This window comes from Monopterus albus, unplaced genomic scaffold (assembly GCF_001952655.1).
Source record: "Monopterus albus unplaced genomic scaffold, M_albus_1.0 scaffold67.1, whole genome shotgun sequence".
NCBI classification, from domain to species: Eukaryota; Metazoa; Chordata; class Actinopteri; order Synbranchiformes; family Synbranchidae; genus Monopterus; species Monopterus albus.
Genome location: NW_018127947.1, coordinates 714286 through 734230, shown reverse-complemented (window position 1 = coordinate 734230; position 19945 = coordinate 714286). Strand labels below are relative to the sequence as shown.

At 40.6% G+C, this 19945-nt stretch overlaps 1 protein-coding gene across 5 annotated transcripts in view; it reads right to left on the bottom strand.

The window, feature by feature from the left end:
- The window catches only part of LOC109962719 (rho GTPase-activating protein 44-like), a 69992-nt gene that overhangs the window by 30029 nt on the left and 20018 nt on the right, over positions 1-19945 (bottom strand). For all 5 annotated transcript variants that reach the window (XM_020604655.1, XM_020604658.1, XM_020604659.1 and 2 more), the window contains exons 2-9: positions 8233-8272; positions 7498-7617; positions 6854-6930; positions 5051-5162; positions 3675-3751; positions 1566-1683; positions 601-669; positions 418-499 (exon numbers count right to left, since the gene is read on the bottom strand). In XM_020604655.1, the coding sequence (XP_020460311.1) occupies positions 418-499; positions 601-669; positions 1566-1683; positions 3675-3751; positions 5051-5162; positions 6854-6930; positions 7498-7617; positions 8233-8272 (695 nt within the window). The remainder of the gene's footprint in view (positions 1-417; positions 500-600; positions 670-1565; positions 1684-3674; positions 3752-5050; positions 5163-6853; positions 6931-7497; positions 7618-8232; positions 8273-19945) is intronic.

Genomic DNA, 19945 nt, shown 5'->3' with positions numbered 1-19945 from the left:
TACGCTCATTTACACTACACTACACTACATATCATACATATCCAAGTACCGTACCTTACCATGTTATGTTCTTTTGATACTTTGTGTTCTCTTTCTTTACCTGCTACCGTCATGTTTTTCCCCCTAGCACCTGGGTCTGCACACTTGAGTCCAACCTCAGTCTTCCCTCACCCTCCTGGTGAGGGGGGCTACCTTAACAGACACTGTCTGTACCTGTTGAGTTTCTTGACTGGTGGTGTAATTAAAACAGCTAAATTCCACAGGCAGGACTCTGTAATTGTCATAAACATGTGCAAACTAACACACATGGGCGCATTATCACTGCGGCAGACCCTAATAGGGTTAGAGAGGGCACATAATCACAAACTAAAATGCATCATGAGTGTGTGTCTCTGTGTGTGTTGTTCTCAAACTCACCCTGATGAGCTTTAATCTGGGGCAGAACACTTTGAAGCAGCTCCAATGATTTCCTGTGGTACTCTGCCTGGAATTCTATCAGCTGCACAGAGAGACAAACAAAGAGCCGACAGGCTATGATGGACAAGCAGAAGAGTTCTGCTTCTTTATTCCTGCCACAGTCTGGAGACATGTTGTACTTACTGTCTGGAAGTAGCTTGCATAGTCAATTTCTTTGGCCACAAAACTGTACATGTCTGCTGATAACTGATCCTGGTGGAAAATAAAACAACAAGATACATAAACATAAAAAAGAAACAAGACTGGTCAGAAATGTTTTATATTCCTTTTTAACAGACAGCAAACATTTAGACTTTTATGAGCAGGAAAAGTACAGATGTAATTAATTACACTAATGGGTACATCCCAAGTCTCTCATAAGCACCGTCTTTTCCCTCACTTGCGTCTTTTCCTTACATCTTATGCAAGGAGAGAGAACTGAGGAATCACTATTAATGACATGAGATGTCCTTTCTTCAGATTCTACATCTGAAGCGTCCAATTGCCAACTGATTTCCAATAAACGCGTGTGTCATCTTCACAAAAAACTTCCACGAAGGATGGGCTCATGTTTCCTGAGACATGGCTCCTCAGCTCTGTTGCTGGTCCTTGGTCCTCACAGCTGATATAAGAGACTTGGAAAGTCCGATATCCTCGGTTGACTGGAACGACTTCCGGGCCGACCGAAGACGCAGGAACAAACTTATAAGAGACATAAGCTGTAGCAAATGATGGCTGCAAGCTCCTAGCTCCTGTATTTTCACTGGGACACTTAATGAAGCTAAGCCATCATTAATGTGGACGGCAAAGTAAGAATTTCATTGTACAGGGAAACACGTTTCCTAACTGTGCATATGACAAAATAAACACTTTGAACTTTGATTAATGGATGTGGAGCAACATCATTTTGAACTGTGTTTGTGTTATGATATGTGAACATATCTCCAGTATTCCCCCTCTTTTAGCTCCGATTTGGTCTCTACCAACTCCTGAGGGAAATACATCTTCTGCTGCTCAATACTCCACTGTGTTCACCAGCGTTTTGCTACAACTTTGCCTGGCATTATGATAATAAACTGTTAATTTATTGAGTAATGGTGATCACTGACTCGACAGATCTCCATGCGGTTGGCTGCCTCCTCCATCTCTTCCCTGAGGTGGTCGGCCTTGGCTCCCGTTGACTGCAGGTTGCTGGACAGTCCTGAAGACTTGCTGGATTGATAGTACCTGGAAACAGAGCACTGGTTTTTCAGGATGCTTTGTCAAAATTAGTACAGATTTGAGAATTTTGCTAGAATAAACAATGCAAAAAGTTGGCAAGACTCATAAATACAGAAGAGGATTAGGGCCACTGTACAAAATGTTGTTCTGACTTTAATCTCAGAATTCTAATACTCATTCTGAATTTAAAGTCAGAATTATTAGAAAAAAGTCAGAACTGAAATACATTTCGAACAGTGGCCCTAATCTTCTTCCGTAGATAAACACAGCCTGTTAAAACAAATGAGGACATTTTGATTTGCCTTCAGCAGATTCAGATTTTTTGTTCCTGACAAATAAAACTAAACTTGGCAGCTACTCACAATGGCTCATGGCAAACAAAGCAAATGTTTTTAAAAGGCACAAGAATACTTAAGACTTTGCTGACAAAATCCCAACACTTGTCTGTCTAGATATCCTCATTCATTCAACTCCAACTATTTCCTCATCTAATTCTCTCTTCCTCTGTCTCTGAGTTGTGTGTCTGAGGGGAGATAATGTGTCGCGCTGCCAGAGGAGCTCAGCACGCAGCAGGACGGTGGGAAAAACTGTCCCAGATTTGGGTCACTAAAAAAACGAACTGACAGACTGGACTGCGGTGAGGAAAATCACATTTCCCCTTGTCAGTGCTCATAATGGCAGTGAAATGACAGCGAATCAGCACAAAGACGGTGTGGTGGTTGTATATTAGTGATCACAAAACCATTTCGGATTGGACAGGAGAAAAATTATGATGACTTGTAATTCAGCTTCACTAATAGGCTAGACGCAGACAGATGGTAAATTAACACACAAACACAAAGTGAATAAAGTTCTGCAGCTACTGGACCACAAAGTTCATATTCCATCCTTTTAGCTATAGATACTTTTTTGTTTTGTACAACCACAATTGCCTTAAAAACTAATGTCAAGATATTATTATAGGGGAATTCCAGCAACTTTTCAACCAATACTTGGTCTCTCTGTCAAGTCTCTGCAAATAACAAGCAGTGCTCTCAAACTTCAGATCAGCCCTAACATGCAGTTCCTTTCATTAAACACATTCACACTGTTAAGAAATTGGAAACTACACTATGTATTGTACTTAGCAGCAAGTGTTATTTCTTCCTGCAGTTTGGCTGAGAATGAATCAGTCGGTGGTCTGTGTGTTTGGGCCCCAGGAGGCTGTGAGGATAGAGTTTAACAGCGTGATGTGCCACAGGCTCAGTGTGAAAGCTTGTACTGTAGGCAGTTAAATTCCTACTCTGAAGTTCAAATCTTCTGCATATACGGTTATATTTTACTATGTTAGGTGTGTACAGTTTCTACGAGGAAAGGGATATACTGTAAAAAGAACTCTTTGCTCTTTGCTCCTTGACTGACATGTATCTGATGTCTTGCAAGGTGCAATTATCTTAACGGAATCACCTTTGTTTGCTGTTTAAAAGACAGCTACGCTGAATGACTGTGACACCGATAAAGGCCAAAAACAGTCTTTTGTAAATAAAGTGACTTTTTGTCATTGAGTGAAACCCTCCTCTGTCTGCGACTGAAAATAGTCCCTGACAAAAAGCACCATTTCCTTTAGGAAATAACTGAACTCTTTTAAAAATGAAACTAAAGACTTGTGAGTCGTGTTTAAAAGCCGAAGTCTCCAGTAGGAATGAATGAGAGCCACAGACAATAGTGAAGTCAGAGGGTGTTGTTAGATGTACTAACACATCACAGGATTTGTTAACAAAACAAAAATCTATAATATCGCCTTGTATTTAAAGCCAAACGAATGAAATATGCCAAATCTGGAATTAATTGAGGCTTTCTCACTCAATCACTAGACTGCAGAGTGACCTTTAACTCCACTGGGTGCAATCAGATCCCAGTGACATTCAGTGGGAAGCTTTAGGACCAGTCTGCTCATAGGAGATGGGGTTTCTCCGAACACAGCCACATCTTCTTCTCACATGCAGTAGCAGACTCACCGTGTACGTGCAGAGTCCATGTCCAGGACCAGTTTCGCTAAATGTTTCCTTTGTTTCTGGATATTTGGGATTTCCACCTGAAAGGCCAGAGCAGAGTTTCATCTTCAGTCTGTTGCTTGGTGTGAAAGAGGGCCTACACATAGACTCTCTATTGTCAGAGGTTTTGCACCCGTTGTAGCAAAACTCCCAAAAGCACTGTAGCTGTTTGTTAGCCTCATGAAGGATAGTGTATAGGTAAATTAACAGAACAATCAGAATGACTCTCTCCTACAGTATATCCTGTATTAGATAAATGTAGCTGTAGGCTTGTGTACATGCCTTTCAACAAACACTGGAGTTCTGCAAAGATGCTAAACTCATTACTATTAATAGGCTCAAATAGACATGTTTTATTTATCTTTGTGATTTGATCTGTATGGGATCTACTTGAAAACATTTTATGCATGGATTTACACTCAGTTGTCAGTTTATTAGGCAAACCTAGCTTTAACTAATCAGTCCTGCAGTAAATCCTCCTTCAGGAAGGTGATCATGTTCAGAGAGGTGTTGATTCAACTGTTTGTGCCACTGGTGGATAGTACGGAAAGATTATACAGTGAGCGGTTTCTGTTATTTAATCTCACTGATATAAAATGGGAGGACAAAATAACAAACACCTCTCAGTATAACACAATACAGTTCAGCAGTAGCACAAACTACAGTATGACCTCCAAAGTAATCGCACAATTGAATCAGTTTTATCTCAGTGTAACAAATAAACTCACAACTTTTGTGTAAACTGTAGGAACAGTGATGGAAATAAGTCCTAGACTTTGTCACTCTCTCCCCGACACAATCTGATGTGTTGCATTTTTGCAAATATTTTTTAAAGAAAAGAGGGAGCTTGGGAAGCATCCATAGATGGGAAGCAGCACAAAGAGCCAGGTTCTTTGTGAAAGTGAAAAGGAGAACACACTATCATTGCATTATTATTTCCCAAGAAGTGCACAATATGGCAATATAGCAAACACTGTGTATAGTGAAAAGTTCAGAAAACCTTAGACCAATATCTACTGATAAACTGTATGGAAAAAGCATGGCGACTGATGCCGAGGCAACATTTAAGCACAGCAAAACTATACATACAGACTATATACAAACTTATTATTATGCACAAGTGAAACTTAGCAGTTTGTGATATTTTATTTACAGTTTATCTTATTTTACTTGCTCCAGACCTGTTCTTCATTGATTACTCTAACATGTCATCTTCTCTCATTATGTGTTGTTTATTGCAAAAATCCTTAATAACCAACAAGTGTTATGCTTTGTTCTGGCTATTAACATCACAGGAATCCATTAATTGCATAGTCCTTCACACAGTGTTATTTCTGTACCTCCGCAAGCTCATACAGAGGCTCGATGACGTCTCTCTCGATGGTGAGCTCAAACAATATGAGCTCCTGCGCAAGTCTCTCCTGCGTCTCACCACAGAGCTTCAGCATCTTCCTGCAACAAACAACAGGAGAGGGAAATGTCAGTGAACAGTCAGGGGAATTTCTCAGGCAAACAGCATGCGTCACCATGTGTCTCTGAGGCTGTCACGACCACAGCTCTCCTGGATGATAGTGTTTTTTTCTGAATCTCTAGTGATGTCTGTACATGTGCAGTATAAATTACAGCAGCAGAACACAGTGTGGGGACTGTGGACCTGAACACAGCCATTAATGCTGTTTAACATATGCCTATAAAACATTTTTATCTCCCATATTCTCTTTCAATTATCTCAAATACAAACATTCAGATAATTCGACTTGCAGAAGTTACTCCGTTGACAAAGGACAAAGTTACTGGACTTTTTTTGTCAACTGAGCTCATGAAAAAGATTTTTAATGTTAATTCTCAGCACACTACAACGTACACTGGGAACACATGCATATATTAAAACATGGGAGTGTTCATACATTATTATGGTTGTCATTACTGTTACCTTTAGGCTCACACCAGATAAACAGCTTAAACTAGCTTGTTGTATTTTTAGATGTTTACTTCCAAATATAGTGTTTAGCTCCTATAAATTGAGCCGTATTAGTGTTAATGCAGTATATTACTTTGACATAACTGCCAGCTGTGGTGCACTTACAGCCATTTTACCAGCATTTTGTTCACGTCTTTAGTTCTTTTCACCAAGCAGGTGATATCAGTGTCTGTCAGAAATTCCCAACATCTTCCACTCAGAAGTCAGAGTCTAATGTCGAATGAGAGATACTGGGTTTCCCGCTCAGGTGCTCATATTTTAAACATTATGACATGAATGCAGCATCTTGACTAGACAGGAGAGGAGAGTTCATGAGTGAGTTGAATGGTCATGACATCTGTAGTAACAGCAGGACAAGGAGGACGGAACGCTGCAGACGTTCCTAGGCAGCAGAGATTACAACTAAAGTTTAAAAACTGTTGCCATGTTTTATGGATATGGACAAAACCAAGTACTGTAAATTATGTTTTATTTTGTTAAAATCAGCAAGGTTTCTATAACCCTCAGGAGCATGCTTGAAAGAAATGCTGAATGAGAAGCCTGGATGCGATGTCAGGATTTCAGCCATGAAAAAAACAAAAAAGAAAAAAGAAGCAGCTTTATCATTATGATGACACATGCAGCATTTAGAAAAACACTGCAAATACAGAAACACTGAAGGAGAGACGGAAATTAGTTACATAACATTTTGGTTCACGTAATGTAAATGAGATGAGATTGTTTTTTTGTTTTTAACATTCTGATCTCCATTTATTTATTGCAGGTGCCTGCTGCTAACCCAGTGTTAGCCATGTTATAGATTACCAGCTAGCAAATTTAAATAATAGTACATTAAATATAAATCATGGACTCATAAAGTTAAACTACTGTAGGAACACTTACACTGTCAGCTCATATAAGTGAATTAAACTGATCCTTTCCGTTGTGTTTTATTTTCTTACTATGCAGGGCTTTTTTCAAAATGTATCAAGATCTTCTCTTCATTTGCTTGTGTTGTGTCTATTTGTCTGCATTTCCTTTAGTTACAGCACGTGGTTTGCACTTTACAACAATGGAGAGAGTTTATCCTCATCTGACTGAAAATCAATTCTGGGTCAATGGAGGATAAAAACACTTCATGTCAGCTCTTTCTGACCATCACTGATGATGCATGTGCTCTTACCCTAGTAGAGACTCATCTCCGAGCACCGCCGCCCCATCCACCATACACTGTGCTAGTGTTGTGAGAGGAAGCTTTTTCTAATCAGAAACACACAAGGAATGGATGAATCAGCGACTACAGTCTGCTCAGTGTGCCACTCACTGACAACAGCTGTAATTAATCAAACAAACTGTGACACAGACTTACTGTAAATACAAGCACACAAAGATGCACAATCTGTACACACAATCCTGATACACCTGAAGAAAACAATCTGTATTGGTCAGATATCAGTTTGTTTCGTGTTCACTGTGATCAATGAGATACAGTGAGATGAGTTCAGAGCCTGGTTTTATCATCTTTTTTCATTCATCTAAATTTTGCTGACTGTTCTCACTTTTCCCAGAACAAAAAAACAAGATACAAAATAGAACATGAAGCACAATGACAGGTTTTGGCAGGGATACTGTATATGTCCATACTGCTGCAGCTCCAGCTTCTACCCAGATTCTTTTTTGAATTACTAAAAAAAAAATAATTTCTTGAGCAGCCCTATGTTGACATTAAATCAGATCAGAGTATCTACATTTGGCCAATTAACCATGGAAATACAGAAAGAAACAACACCACACAGCAAACATCCTTGGCCATGTGCTGAGTCTTACCGACGGTGACCTGACAGCCTTCTTGTCCACATCTACACCCTGCTGGCCCTGCAGACAGGCGGTCAACTTCTTGTGTGTGCTGTGGGAAACCTGCTTGACCAGCTCCAGACGTTTCTCCACCTGATGCACACAGAATGAAAGAAAAAACAGGGGACAGGCCTCAGTGAGAAGTGGGTAACACACATACTCACGCCTGATGTGCAGATTATGTCAGTTTTGGGACAAGTCCACTGGCAGCTACAGACATTATAGATGTGTGTGCTGTATACAGTACAGGCGTTCAAAGGCTCAGGCTACAATAGAGTCTGATTAAAACTCCGACTCTGCGGCTGTCTGTTGGAGCTGTTTGTCTCTCAAAATACTGGTTCATAAACAAGGTTCTTCTCACCTGATGACACTTATATGAGACCATTACCTGTCTCACTTAAATGCCCTGCACTTCATTACTAAACAATTTCAGTGTAGCTGTTGTTGAAGCCACTGGAGGAGTCATTAATCAGATCAATTACAGTGCTGCACCCTAAGTCAATCAGTAGGGAGGTTCAGCCATTTGCCTCCCAAAGACGTTCAATTTCAGCGCTCATTAACATTGCCTGAAGTCGGCTCAGAAAGCCGATGGAAAAAACATTTTATGCACACATAATAGTTTGCACCAGTAATGACTATTGCTTGCAAGAGGTGGAAAACATAATGCAGAAACAAACACACACACCTAAGATGAAGATTCATTAGTACCTGTAGCAAGTCTTCACTTAATACTTCTGTTTTTTCAGCCCTGGAACAGAAGATGAAAAAAGAGGCTGTTAGGGGGAATGCTAAATTACATAACATGTTATTGTGGGACTTGGGCAATGTGCACACATAGTACTCAATCAATGTAATTACATCAGTGGCTGAACTTCTATGCACATATTAAATAATATACTATAGCAGCTGCAGCCTGGGGCTACTCATACAACAGGATGTTGTTATGTGTTTATGTTTCAACCTGATGGTGAAGTTGGAAAAAATGAATGTGACTCAGGGAAAAAACTGAAATTAAATTAAACAACAAAACATAACATCACTGTGGTGAAAACTATGTACCCTCAGAGACCAGTGATATTTAACTTTTAGGATAAACTAAGGATTCGTGGGTTGTGAAAATTGCTTTTTAGGCTCAATTAAAATATAAAAATGCGCTGGGTTGCAAAGCTGGAGAGTTAATACTACAGCCAGCACTGGCTCACAGTATAAGACAGCAAGGTTTAAATCCATAAAAAACTAAAATAATTTCTTCTTACAGGATAGAAGCATGATGTACAATGATATACTGTACATCTACTGATAATAGAATAACTGCCAGATAATGAAATTGGCTGCTTACATATAATAAAATTTAGCTTGGATCTGAGTGAACATATGAGAAAGCCTGTTAATTAATTTCCAGATAATACAGAAACCAAATTATAGTGAAATAAGACTGAGTCTGGTCTGAGCTAAATGCTAATGCTACTATGATGACATGTCCAACAATGCTAATGTGCTTACCAACATGCCATTACTAGAGCCACACTAAGCTACAAGTACATAGCTTCCGATTGAAGATGTAAACCTAAAACAGGTTGCAAGTATAGTGTGTGTGTCCATGCCATGTAGTGGGTTTTAATAGCTTGTGGGTACTGTTGAACTCTAGTTATTGTTTTTGGTCTTTTTATATCATTTTCTGACAATGTGAAAAAATATAGAATATCATTTGCCTTCATCGACTGACTTAATTATAATAATAATAATAATTATATGAGCTACAATCCAGAATTTAAAACTGTTCTTTTCCTTCAGGCCATTTGGGGAAAAAAGATATTGACAACAAGTTACATTCAGAGTCTGAGATGTTAAAGCAATAAGGATCAATTCAGTCTCTGCCTTCAGCAACACTGGAAACTGGATTGAAAGCTTGACCTACATCAGTGTGGAAATTACAGCATGTAAGGCAACGAGGGTGTCGAGGTTAATAACAGTACATGTGTACTCTGGAAAACAGTGCTGCATGGAGTATATGCCGCCTTTACACAACAATACAACAATGCAGTAATACTATGATGATGCCCCTACTTCCCATTTAAGCTTGTCCACCATACTGTTCGTTTGTATTATTTGAACATTTAGAGTCCTCTCTGAGTCAGATTTGTGCATAGAAGACCTTCATATACATACTATAACATGGCCTTTTGTATCCTGTAGCTTTCCAGTTTTTCCAGTTTTACAATTATCAAAACAGCTGTCCTTAATTTACTGTTAAACAACTAACTGACTAATTGTCACAGTTCTAATCCTCATCTTATGATATCATTCTCTAGTTTAGTCTCTTCTCAAGTTTCCTGCAAACCCAGCAGACAAAAAAACGATGCCACTGTTAAGAACCATTACAGCGGTTTGTTCCAGTACGTTAAATAAATAAGTGTAATGCCATAAATGCAGCCCAGCAGAGAGCAAATGCAAGAACCAACAACGGTAAAAGCAGCTACAGCGGATGTTTCTCTCACACATCAGCATCACTTTCCCTAAAAGCATCTTAGCATTAGGGTTCTGTTTATTGCAATTTATCCTCAAAGAAAATACACGCCACAGAAATCAACCAGGAAAAACAGTGATATTAGAGATAAACAGCACAGTGTACCTACATAGTTATTTCTAGCCAGAGTCAGGCAGGTTTCCACTGTGACAGCGGACAGTAACACCTGCAGTATGTCAGCCTGCATAATGTCCTCTAACCATCCCTGCATTTTTTAATGTATAAAATCTACAGTATTGTTGTCTATCGATTTTCTTGGCTACGTTTAAACTCTCAGTCAACAGCTTTAAAAAAGTAGACTTAATTAACAGGTAAGTAAGAATCACCTGAGACGAACCTCTCTGGCTCTAGAGGAACAAACTGCTAGTTTAACAGGCAGAAGATGGTTTAGAAAAGGTTGCACAGGTTGAAACTGAGAGCGCAGTCACCTGTTGTCCTATTTGTGTGACTGACTGATCACTTGTACATAAAGGTACAGCAGCACAGAGGCAATCCAAAGTGTTTTACACAGGTGAAGGAAAAGTGAACAAAGCAGCTCCAGCAAACAAAAATGTCTTCATTAATGGTAAATAAGTCATACTAATGCTTTATAGGTCACTTTGAGCCATGCACTTCCATTCCTCCAATGGACTGTTTGGAAAAATGCTCCAGAGCATCTGGACCAAAATCCATTTAATGCTTTGTTTTAACGATCTGTAGTTTACTAACAATTCAGAAAACAAAACAACTCTGTAATAATTTCAGTATGACTGACATTATGAGAACTTAGTATAAAGCGCTATCCTAGCATTACATTTACTGTGGTGTTTTTATGTTCAATAATGCTGAGGAACCTGAGAACCGTTAATAATGGTCAAACATTTATCATTCAGATGTTATTAAAATCAAGGTTCAAGGATTTTATTGTCAATTCACATTATATGCGCAGGACATACAGAAAATCGAAATGTATCATGGATCACGTCCACAGTTCAGAAGCAAAACAAAGTCCAGTGGACTCTTTGAAAGAACCTTGACCTCACAGACACACACCAGCAGACACAGAAGACCAACAATGTAGCAATCAACACATCTGGGACTAAACAGCCACAGAGGGAAGAGCAAGATCCTCGAGTCAACGCCACAAACACAGACCCTATCACATGGGGCGGTAAAGCACTGGAAGATGTGAACACCTTGACCTTCAACAGCAACGCCAAGTCAGTCAGGGTGCTGAGACACAGAGAACCACAGTGACTACCACCAACAGATTCCAGAGCTTCCTGAACACCTGCCTGAGAAGGATCCCCCGTACCATCGGCAACGAGCAGCTGTGGCAGTGAACAAATCAAACCTCAAAGGCCGATGAAGGTGGATTGGCCACACCCTCCTGTAAGGCAGCATCAAACATCAGCAGGCAAACCCTCATGTGAAATCCACAAGGCAAGAGGAAAGACAAACACGCAACACCTGGTGCTGAGAACTGGAGGCAAACACCAAAAGTCTGGGTTGCACCTGGGCTCAGCTGGAGAGACAGGCAGAGGACAGAGCTGCTGGGAGGACCCTCATTGGAGGCCTGTGTCCCAGATGGGGCAGCAGGCACATGTAAGCACACCTTATAAACCGTTATAGAAGGCTGCTTTATAATAATGCGCTATCCCAAAGTAACTAAGTAATATACTAAATAAAACTGCACTTTACAAGCCTGGAATAAAAACTGCCTGTAGATTCATGCTATAAACATACAGGTGCAGTGAATCTAATCCACATATTCAGGGGTATAGAGGTATTTTTAAAGAAACAGGCAGGTCAAAATCACTTCGTCACAGAGACAACACATCTCTGTGAGCGTATCCTGACACAAACACACTGAGCTACAGACTGAGTTGGACTTACAGGCTGCTCCGCTCCTATGTGAGGATCTAGTTCTGCTGATCTGCAGCTTTCTCCTCCACATTGCCCCCACTCACCCTAGGGAAACCACCTGTTTTCAGACAGCAGCCGAGTGACAGTAGGAGCGAGGGAATGGGGAAGAGAAAAGAGAAGTGACAGGGGGAGGAGGAAGAGAGTGAGGGAAGAGGAGCCTGAAGAATGTGACCTGACGATCTGGTCCTTTTAGTCTGTCTCTTATCAAGCACCAACCTCTGCTGCATTTTCACATCTAGCAACAGAAAAGCAGATTTGTATGTTTATGACCACACACACACACCCACACTGTCAGAAGAAACCAAAATACAACATAAGACATACAAGACAGTGGTTTGATCCCGGCTTTGTAAACTGTTCCTGTCTCATCTCACAGACGCCCTCACACACCTTTGCTTCTCGAGCTTGGCTGGGTGATTATTGATCTGGCTGAAGTGACACAGCTGGAGCCCAAGGACACAAAGAAAAGCTCTTTACTTTCATTATTCCATGTCCCCAGCTGGAGCCTGCTTTGCTGTGAGCCTCAGCATGCAGTTCTCGTGTTCATTTCTACACAGCTTTAACTAATACAGCGGTTTGAGGATGTTTTTTTTAATTGTAGTTTGATGATAACAGCTGTGGTCTCTCTTGCTTTGTGTCTGTGTATTCAGATTGTGTTGCTTTGTGGCTGTTTTTAATCTCTTTTTAGTCATCTATGGTTTATCTCTGTGCTCATTTTTTTTGTTTTTTGTTGTTTCTTGTCCCTGTGGTCATTTTGTGTATCACTGTGCTCATTTTGCATCTCTTTTCGGCTATTTTTGGTCATTTTTTTAAACTGTCTGTAGTTGTTTTGTATCTCTTTATGGTTATTTTTATTCTCTATGGGCATTTTCCTAATCTTTTTTTGCCCGTTTTGTGTCTTGAGCTCTGTGACATTCAAACAAAAAATATAACACTTCCTATATTTCCTAGAGTCTCTGAACCAGGGGCCCCTCAGGCTAAACTTTTTTGCTGCTTTAGAAACCATTGTGTTTCAGTGCTGTCCTCCACAAAGAAGAGAGCAATAATATTTTCAGAGCCACCTTTCACAGTCTACAGGCATTGAGTGTCTAATAGGCAAAACGTGAATAGCTACAATGCTGCATCTCCACCTGCACATGTAGGTGAATTAGACTGGTGGTGGTTGGGGGTGGGGGGGGGCTTTAATCATGTCTAGATCATTCTGTGACTGTACCCACTGTGTGTGCACCTTCAGTAGAATGAGAGTGTGTCTGTTAGCACAGTCACAGTGGATTATTCTCTGTATACTGACCTAACCTAATTTATTTGTGACACACTGTGTACACAGCCAGGGGCTTTCCTGAGGTTTGAAGAGAAGTAAATCACCGACAGTCCTGCTGCTCTCACCGGATTCATTTCCAGTCCGACAACAAGAAACTGTATGCAAGCAAATGTAACTACAGGATAATGATCTAACACACAGCAACCACCCACCCACCAATCCACCCCCACACACACACACAGCAGGTTAGTAATCAGTCAACGCTCCTGGAAGGTCCAGCGCTGCTCCTTCACGTTCTCAGACAAACAAGTAATCCAAACATGCTCACAATGCAAAGGTCTGTTTCTCATTTCCTTTCTGTGAGCCATTTGTTTAGATTGCATTAAGGTACGCACACACCTCATCTCTTTTCAGCTGCGGTGTGATAAATACTAAGAGTAACACAAACTGCTGTCAGCTGCTGCAGTGAGTTGTTCTCTGTGACTTTTTCCTGACCTCACAGGCTTGTATGTATTATGTGTGCAAATGTAACTGTGTAATATAATAACATGTACATGGGCAGTAAATTATTCAAATAGCTCCTGTTTGAACTGTTGTGTCCTCAATTACCAACAAAAGGCAAAATTCACTAACACGATGACCTCACGTTTCCCTGAGGGACATGGATGGACTGTACTACTACAGCTACAGCATAATTTAACCTGCTGGATATATAAATGTTGTGCTGGCTTCCTGTAAAGAGCAGCTGTACAATGGGTTATGTGTATACAGACGTAGAGAGCATGCATTGACACGTCTTTCAGATTCTCTATGGGTCAGCCCTGTGATACACTGGAGACATGTCCAGGGTGTACCCCGCCTCTAGCCCACTGATAGCTGGGACTGGCTCCACAACCCTTTATAGGATAAGCAGTACATGTGGAATTTGAATCTGTTTCCGTCTAAAGTAGCTGTTGCTCCATCATTTTTTCTACCTAACACCACCACTGGTTGTGAGGACCTTAGTCTTACTAGTAAGGAGGATGATGGAGAGTAGGAGGTACAAAAACCTACTTAGTTTATCTTGATTGTAATTCTGTTGTAGTTATAAATTGTATTTGACCTCCTGATGTATGTTTTAAACCATAAATATCAGCATCTAAATGCTTTAATATACATTTTTCTGCTGCACATTTTTGAGAACATTTCCTCGTGTTTGGCGTTGTATCTGTGTATCCGCGTGTGTGCAGAGAGGAGAAGGTCAGCTGTTAATGTGCTGACATTTCCACTCGAGGGATTTGCTCCTCATAACGCAGCGTGGCCAAAGGACCACAGCTGAGGAAGGGAGAGGCTGAAAAACACGTTAAATTCAAAAGGGACAAAAAGTAAGGAACTACAAGGTGGACATGTTCTGTATGTTCACTTTTGCCTCAGAAAAGAAAAGGCAGTCAAGTCTAGCTCCTCCATCCTTCTTGTCATCCAGCGCTGTCTCCGCTCTCACTCCGACTTGCCCCGTTCTCCCTTCTCTGCAGGTATTTTGCTAATTGTTTGACACATCAAGGGTGTTACAGCTTCTGAATCAAAGCCTCAGGAGCACAGTCTGTACTTCACTGCAGCAGCAGCAGCAGCTTCTGTCGTCACAGCCGGGATTCCCACTGGCACAGAGGAAGGAGAGAGGGGAGGCGAGGCAATGGCTCTGCCTTGATGAAGTTGATTTATTTTCACTCTTTGTTGACACTATCAGAAGGATCGAATATTCTACTTTATCTTTATTGTTGAGGTGGTGGTTAAACAAATGTTTGTATTTTGCCGCCATCATATATGTAACTAGTGTGCACAAATGGCTTGTAGGTTAAGAGGATAAATAACAAGCAGATTAAAAAGTATGAAAGTAAAAAAAAGTATTTGAAGGTTTGTGCATCTTAGGCCTTTGAGAAGAACAATAATAATGACAGTCTTTTATTATATGCATATTTGTTCTCTTAAACTAGACAGTTTTGGTGAATGTCATCCAGCAGGTCACATTCTACTTTAATGAATATATATATAATATATTTTTATTTCCTCTTTTATAATACAGAGCTCACAAAGAATCGACTGCGACTGCACCTGAATTTGCACAGACAGAAAAACAAAGGCATTTTTTTTCTATAATATTATGGGAAGGTAGCTCTTGCGTGTCTGACTGGAACCCAACCTTAGAGCTAGTATCACTACATTTACAACCATTAAGTGTAGCATTTGCCTCTCAGTGGTAGCACCAAATAAAACAAAGCAAGCACTGTGGCGGACACCCGGGCTTTATATTTAATCACATTTACTGCAGCTGTGCTGCTATTCAGAGTAAGACGTAAAACATCAGTAAAGATCAGAGCTCATGAATTACTTATGGCTTTGAAATAAAAATGAAATAATGGTGCAAGGGTCTGGGGTCAACAGAAATGCACGGTTGAGCAGATACATTTTAGGAGGAAGATAAGGGGGTATCAAGTCAAACAAATACAATTATTATATTCATCCATCCATCCATTATCTATACCGCTTATCCTGAACAGGAACGCGGGGGCAAGAGGTGGGGTCCATCCTAGACAGGTCGCCAGTCTGTAACTGGAATTATTCAATTCACTGATTTATAAAAGGCTGATTACAACCTTATCGGAAAGATCTGATGTGTCTGGCAGCAGGAGCTGACTGGACCTGGCTTAGTGTTATTAGCTTTGCAGCACATAGTCTACTGTTGTACAACAAAGGGTCAGAGGTCAAACACAGCCCATCTCTATTAAGCATTTATACTGCAATAAGATGCTGTTTCTTTCCTTTATTATAGCAACAACTTTACTATACAAATCGTCCTGCATTATATTAAAATTTACTGAAGCTGACCTAGACCATGAAGTACTATTAGGTGGATAATGTTACACTGGGCTTTAACCGCATGACACAATCAGGGAGAGCAAATAAAATACAGCCGAACATAAAAAACTGTAGCATAAACACACTAGCAAGACTTCTCACATTTTTCCAGCTGATTTCTCTGATCAGTGCAGAGGATCCTTTTTTACACCGCTGCTTCAAACCTGTGTCAATGCATCACGGCAGCAGTAACTACAAACATTGTTCCTGTGTTCTCCTGCCACCTTTAGGCAGCTTAACACTCGATGTGTCTTCTTTGCTGAATGACAGTCACCCAAGAATTCCAGCAGCTTAACCATAGCTGCTGCTGTTTTATTAAAAAAAAACAATCCATGGGGTGACAGATGAATTTTATCAGGGATGTGAAAACTCAGTGGTGCACAGCGGCAAAGATCAGGGATCACTGTCACAGTCAGGAGCTGTGGTGTATATGATACCAGTCGTCCCAGTATCTCATCACATCAGATTTTGGATGTTATCATATATATGATTTTATTGGATTATTAATCTGATTATTATTGTTGCAGCTCATCAAGATGGAGTCATATGTACTGGGCAGTATCACATCTTATTAGTTAATATGTTTTATATGTAAAATTGAATTGAACTGAATTAAAATGTGCAAAGTACAAGTCATAGCTGTGGAAATGCAGTGAAGTAAACTGCACTTTTTCCTTCTGAGATGTAGTGGAGTATTATCCAACTTGCAGCTCTGCAGAGCATTTTAGCACCTTTCAGCTCATTATTTTGGTTTTACAGCCTCAAACTTCACAGTTTTAGTTCATAGTGTTGTTTTCACTTGCAGCAGCACCCTACGCTATCAGTACCAAACAGCAGGCAGGCTCAGCTAGAGACACGCTGGGGAACAATGTGGAACATGTAGAATGTAGATTAGATGTGTTCAGGAGGCAGTGGACACCAAACCAGAGCCAAAAGAACAGTGAATATTACCAGGTGGCCAGAAACATATTCATCACATCAAGCTTATGAGGTGGCAACAAGCCAGCATTTTGTTTCCTTGTTCTGTTTCACCTAAGTGGCTAAAAAGTCACAGCAAAGCAACAAGAAAGGCAGCAAAGAAGGAGGTTATGAACATGGGTGTACACTGCTGACAGGTTTCCAAATATCAGACACCCCATGTTTTTTGAGAGAAATATTACACCGTTTCCTGGAAACAGCAAAGATTCAGCAAAATCAAAAACTACAAACTGTCTGGGCTTCTGAGATATCACAGCTTTTATCAGACTATTCAATTCTACCATCTCTGAGCTGTTTCCTCTCTGCACACCTGTCTGCTGCTCCAGGAGCTCCAATCAATAGAGCAGCAATCATTTCTGCTTGGCTGCATGTGGACAAGCAGCAGCAGATGACAGATCTGAGAAAGCCATTCTTTTTGTCTACTGTAATACATTTATTATATGTCTGCAGGCTGGCGTTAAAGTCGAAGTGAACAAAGCAGAGATGTACAGTGCACAACAAAGCTGACTACCATGTGCAATGTCACCTCATACTGAATGATTAAAGACCATCATCTTACAATAATTATATTATTTTTAAGTGTAGAGTTTATGATCTTAGGTAAACTTAAAACCAAACAGATTACCTGTGACACTGCAACTAAAACGACCGTACCTCTGAATTCTAATTAAAGTTAACATCACAGCTTTCTCAGTTCCAGCCTGGGTTGTGTTTAATGCAACATGGTGAGGAGCTGAGAACTAAGAAACCAGATCAGATCAGCAGCTACCGAACATCAACAGACACACAGCTGCAGCAGTGGTTACGAGGTAAAAGTAGAGTCTCGCTATCAAAAACAGAAGGAGCAGAGGTCATCCTCGAAAAATGACACCACACGCTATTCACTATTTACACAACCTTGCACAAAAAACAGACAGTGAGTGCTTCTGAAGTGGCACAAGGATTCTATGGAAGCTGGTTTTCAGTGACAGACCAGACGGTGTGAAGGACACTGCATGAAGTCGACCTCTGGATGATCTGGCCAAGTATGTCCTCTCACTTGAATCCAAAAGAAGAAGAGGCAGAGCAACCAAAGCCATCCAGCAAAGAGCTGTGTGAAAGAGCGAACCTCTCTCCACAGACTGGAATCATCCAGGAGGACCAAATCTGTCATCAGAAATACTAGTGAACATGAATATAAAAAAATAAAAGAACAGACTCTCATTGATGAAGACAGTGTGTACTGTACCCTGTAAGCCAGCGGGACATAATAACATGCAATATGTAAGCTTAGATCTGAAAAGTTCTTATATACTGAACATTTAACTAAGTCCATGTTAAGCAGGGGAAGAATGAGGAAAAACTGGTTCAAGGACATGAGTCCTCCAATAAAAATGTTCTGGGTGAAGTCAGATTACCCAGCATGCTTTTTTTCTACAGCTAACCACTAACTGGTGGTGGTGGTAGTGGGGTTGCTATGGCAGCAGGTGCAGCAGCAACAGAGGGGATGGATGCATCAAACCTCAGAGTGGAGAAGGCGTGTGGAGATAAATGAAGCACCAGAGTAAAGTGGAGTCATTCCTCTGACAGGAGTCTGAGGTGCAGCGCTGGTGGCCGAGCTTTCATTTGTCACAACACACACACACACACACACACACACACACACACACACACACACACACACACTTGTGATAATATCTTCCTTTGGCTTCAAGGTCATTTGCTCCAATCGAAAACCACAGGAGTCGGGGTGGAATAAGAAATTATCAGGTGATTCCAGAGGTGGACTGTAACTACTATGAATACATGTATCCAATTTACTGCACAAATGTGAGGTACTTGCATAACATCCACTATGTTTTATAGGGACATCCTGTAAATTAACTTCACATCAACCTGCCCAGTGTTTGTTTGTTCATTGTATCTTGTTGCTTTTCTTCTCTCTCTCCTCTATTCATTCACCCCAACCGGTCGAGGCAGAAGGCCGCCCACCAAGAGCCGGAGTCTGTCGGAGGTTTCTCCCATTAAAGGGAGTTTTTCCACTAAGTGCTGCTCAGGGAGGATTTGTTGGGATTTTCTCAGATGACTTTTGTTGTGATTTGGCACTGTACAAATGAAATAGAGTTGAATTGAATTATATGTATTTGTAGAAGTAAAGCTCCTGGGTGCTTTACTAATTAAGATATGCTTTATTTGATGGGTGCCACACAAATACAAGACATTTGAAATCATTACCTTAGACTTGGACAAACTGGGTTGAATTTTTTTCACTACTTTCTGACATTTTACAGGCTAAATGAAAAGACAATAAGCAGAATAATAGATAATAAAAAGCTGCAGCCCTACTGCAAACACTTGTAAAGCTTTTTTCAACATAGCTCCAACCTAATTCTTAAACATTTAAATGTGAAAAATCAGTTTTCAAGCCTTGCACTATTTTAACAGGCTGCCTTGATTCAGATGCCACTGCAGAGCACATGTTACAAAGTAAACAGCTGCAACACAGCAGAAGATAACCAACCTGGTCCTAAAGCTGCTCAAAACAGCACATCCCATCAAAAGGCTGCTCACGGACAAAAGTTTCAAGCATTCAGGTCCTGCTCTCCAGAGAGGCTGCCATTTTTCTCAAGGAGCATTAAATTCCCTGGCTTTTCTAAACCGAACACAATGAAATGGCCTGACTCATTCCAGATTCACCCGGAGTACCTCGGCCCAGTTGGCCCTCACAACTGACAAGGCAGCAAAACAGAGTGAAGCCTAGACAAATAAAATCAACCCAGGAGGTCCTGCACTTTTTAAAGCCCCCAAAGATTCACATTTCATGTGCTGGGACTAAAAGATGCCTGAAAATAGCACAGAAGACTTCATAGCAGTGGAAA